The sequence below is a fragment of the Triticum dicoccoides genome, chromosome 2B (genome assembly GCF_002162155.2).
Source record: "Triticum dicoccoides isolate Atlit2015 ecotype Zavitan chromosome 2B, WEW_v2.0, whole genome shotgun sequence".
NCBI classification, from domain to species: domain Eukaryota; kingdom Viridiplantae; phylum Streptophyta; class Magnoliopsida; order Poales; family Poaceae; genus Triticum; species Triticum dicoccoides.
In genome coordinates this window covers 9,561,775-9,564,676 of record NC_041383.1, presented here as the reverse complement: position 1 = coordinate 9,564,676, position 2,902 = coordinate 9,561,775, and the positions used below count along the sequence as shown (strand labels likewise).

General features: G+C 48.0%; 1 protein-coding gene across 1 annotated transcript; it reads right to left on the bottom strand.

The window, feature by feature from the left end:
• Window positions 1-382: 382 nt before the first annotated feature.
• On the bottom strand, window positions 383-2,440 carry LOC119366797 (cytochrome P450 709B2-like). The gene is made up of 5 exons (XM_037632513.1): window positions 2,170-2,440; window positions 1,846-2,069; window positions 1,484-1,734; window positions 924-1,290; window positions 383-820 (listed from the first exon to the last, which is right to left on the bottom strand). Exons 1-5 carry the CDS (start codon window positions 2,438-2,440, stop codon window positions 383-385), a joined length of 1,551 nt encoding a protein of 516 aa, XP_037488410.1.
• Window positions 2,441-2,902: the final 462 nt, after the last annotated feature.

Below are 2,902 nucleotides of genomic sequence, written 5' to 3'. Positions count from 1 at the left end.
CAATGAATAATCGATAACATACGACATCATCCTAGTCTATTTATATTTGTAGCTTGGAGGAATAACAATGGTGAGAAAACCATGCGTCACAAATACATGCGAAAGTGGCCTAGTTTATTTAGTACAGTATGGTGTAGTACAAGACACATCACAATATACAGGTCCCGTCAGTTGCGATAACGGTATCTAAACAATAGATTACACAGTGCGATAAAAACACAGTTTTTCTCAAGTTCTTCTAATCGATTTCATGTATATTGTTCCGTATGTGAATTATACTCAAGCATAGATAGTTTTTGACGAAATAACGGATGTACATTTGTACACCCAAGTCTCATCTAACTATAGGGTCATGACTCCGGTATGTCATGTCACAAGACAATCACCTAGTCAGCTGCAGGTTCCTCACGATGAGAGGGAGCCCGTACTTGGGCGTCAATGTGACGAAATTGCTCGGCTTGTGCACATAAGTGGGGGACAGGGAGAAGGAGAAACTTTTGAGCATCGTCGCTATGACGATCTGCACCTCCACCATGGCAAAGTTCTGCCCGACACAGACCCTAGGCCCATACGAGAAGGCCAGCAGTGCATGTGAATGCTTGGCGGCTCTCGCGAAGCCATTCTGGAACCTCATTGGGTTAAACTCGTCGGCGTCGGGTCCCCAGACCTCTTTGTCCCGGTGCAACATCACCAGAGGTATCGTTATCATCGTTCCTTTCGGCACCTTCACATGTGTGAGGATTGTGTCTGAGGCTGTCTTCCTCTGCAGGAATGATAGGGGGCCATAGAGCCTCAATGTCTCCCAGAGTAACATGTTGAGCTGCAAGTTACCACGGCATTCATTAATTGTTCTACGGACCTGGGATATATCAAAGCTGTATGGACGAGGATTAATGTCCATCTATACTATATGCGTAGCATACCAGCTTCAATTTGCCGAGACCGTCACCTAAGGGTGGCTTGTGAGCAGGAAACTCCTGGACGACCTCGTCCCTGACCATCTCCTGCCACCGTGGGTGGCTGGCGAGCAGGAACATGGCCCAGGTAATGAGGTTGGCGCTGGTTTCGTACCCAGCCATGAAGAAGGTCCTGCACTCGCCGACCATCTCCTCCGTGCTCAGGGTCTCGGCGTTGGCGCCAGCACCCGACCTCTGCAGCCACAACATCTGCCCGAGCAGGTCGTCTCCATAGACACTGCTAGCAAGCCGCGCCTTTATGATCTCTGTAATCTTGCTTCTCACAAGCTTGTCGAGTTGCCAGGTCCGACGGTTGCGACGTGTCGGCAGGTACCTAGAGTAATAAAAGTTAATTTCACGTTATCCTTGGATTGATCGCATTCTTTGAGAACCACCGGTTGGGCCGGTGGAGTGTACAGGGCACGACTCCACTAAGCATAGTTCAAATCATTGTGCTCACATTTATACTCTAGGGTCTCCTATCTAGTCTTTCCATAAAAGGAAAACTAGCTACTCTTCCGGCTTACCTGAATCCAGGTACTGGAGGATCCGCAAATGCATACGCGGCGAGCTTCAGTTGCTCCCTTCCTGCCATGAACACTTCCCAGGCCTCCCTGTAGTTCTTGCCCAGCATCACTCGTGCTATGACACGCATTGCTATGTCATCGGAGTCGTACCTCATGTCGATCTCGGCTTGCTGCATGTTGCTCTCCTGCATTTGAGTGCGCCACTGTTCCATCATCTGCTGTGTGCACTCCAACGTTATTGCTGACATGGACTGTGAACACAAACATTCAAACGTAATTATTCCGTTGAGATTTCAAGAAAATCCCACATCCTTCAAGCATGTTAAAAAAGAAAAGAAAGAAGAGATTGCTAACTAAGTAACCTTGATCTTCTCTTGGCTGAAAGCCGGGTGGATGAATTTGCGGCGCCGCTTCCAGTCGTCTCCGTTTGCAAATATTACCCCGTTCCCTAGAATTGCTTCCAAACTGGGATTCAAGTAATCTTTTTGGAACATGTCTGTCCTGTCGCTTAACACTTTCTTCACTATTTCTATGTCTGTAGTACACAGTGCTGGTGTCGGTCCCAACCAGTACAGGAATGTTTTTCCTGATAGGGACATGCATGTTACTCCGTATTATATATAATACACACAGTTATAGTCCATTGTGGTTTATCGGGTAGAGAGTAGAGACATTCAAGTAATTACCATACAGTGAGGCCCATTTCCGGAAGAAGGGTTGCACGGTGGTGATGCAGTCGTGGGAGCTCGTGTCCAGATCCTTGACTCTCCCGGCAACGAGCATCCTTTGGCAGTCGGGCAGGGACCCAACCAGGAATTTGTAAGGCGGACCTCTGATGCCCTGCTGCTCGAACCACCTGGCCACAGCGTATGGCCTCCAAAGCAGATACCATAGCGCTCTTGTGATCACCAGCAGTGTGAGGACAGCGGCCAGGGCTTGCACTACGTTAGCCGCCATGAATATTAGTTCTCTCCTTTCTCAGTTTTGTTGATTGTTCTGGGTGCTTAACTTATGATTGTTCTCTGGCAGCTGTTTTAGGTGTTTATATAACACAGCCCTATTTACGATGCGTCTTGCTGCGCAACTGCCTTTGATGGGTCAGTACACGTGGGAAATATATAAAACACAGGAGAAAGGTGCTGAACCCACAGGCGTCACAAACCACACCGGCAACTTGTGGATACTAGTATGTTCTCAGTGTCTGCTACAAATGGTTGGGCACGAAACCGTTGATGTTTAGATTTAATTCTTATTGGAATAGTTTTAAGAAAGCAATGGTGAAAAGATATACCATATAGTATTGCTTGACAGTCAAACATTCCTGCGTTTACGTCTGATCGTTTAGATTGGGATACCCACGTACCCCTCCGTCGTCGCACCCGTAGGCGACAGGGAGGGCTCCCCCATCGTCCCCGCCGG

Coding starts and splice junctions, on each gene's coding strand:
- LOC119366797 (XM_037632513.1), bottom strand. CDS start 2,440: ATGGCGGCTAACGTAGTGCAAGCCCTGGCCGCTGTCCTCACACTGCTG. Junction 1,735..1,845: donor TCAGCCAAGAGAAGATCAAG/GTTACTTAGTTA, acceptor TTGTGTTCACAG/TCCATGTCAGCAATAACGTT. Junction 821..923: donor GTCTCGGCAAATTGAAGCTG/GTATGCTACGCA, acceptor GGTAACTTGCAG/CTCAACATGTTACTCTGGGA.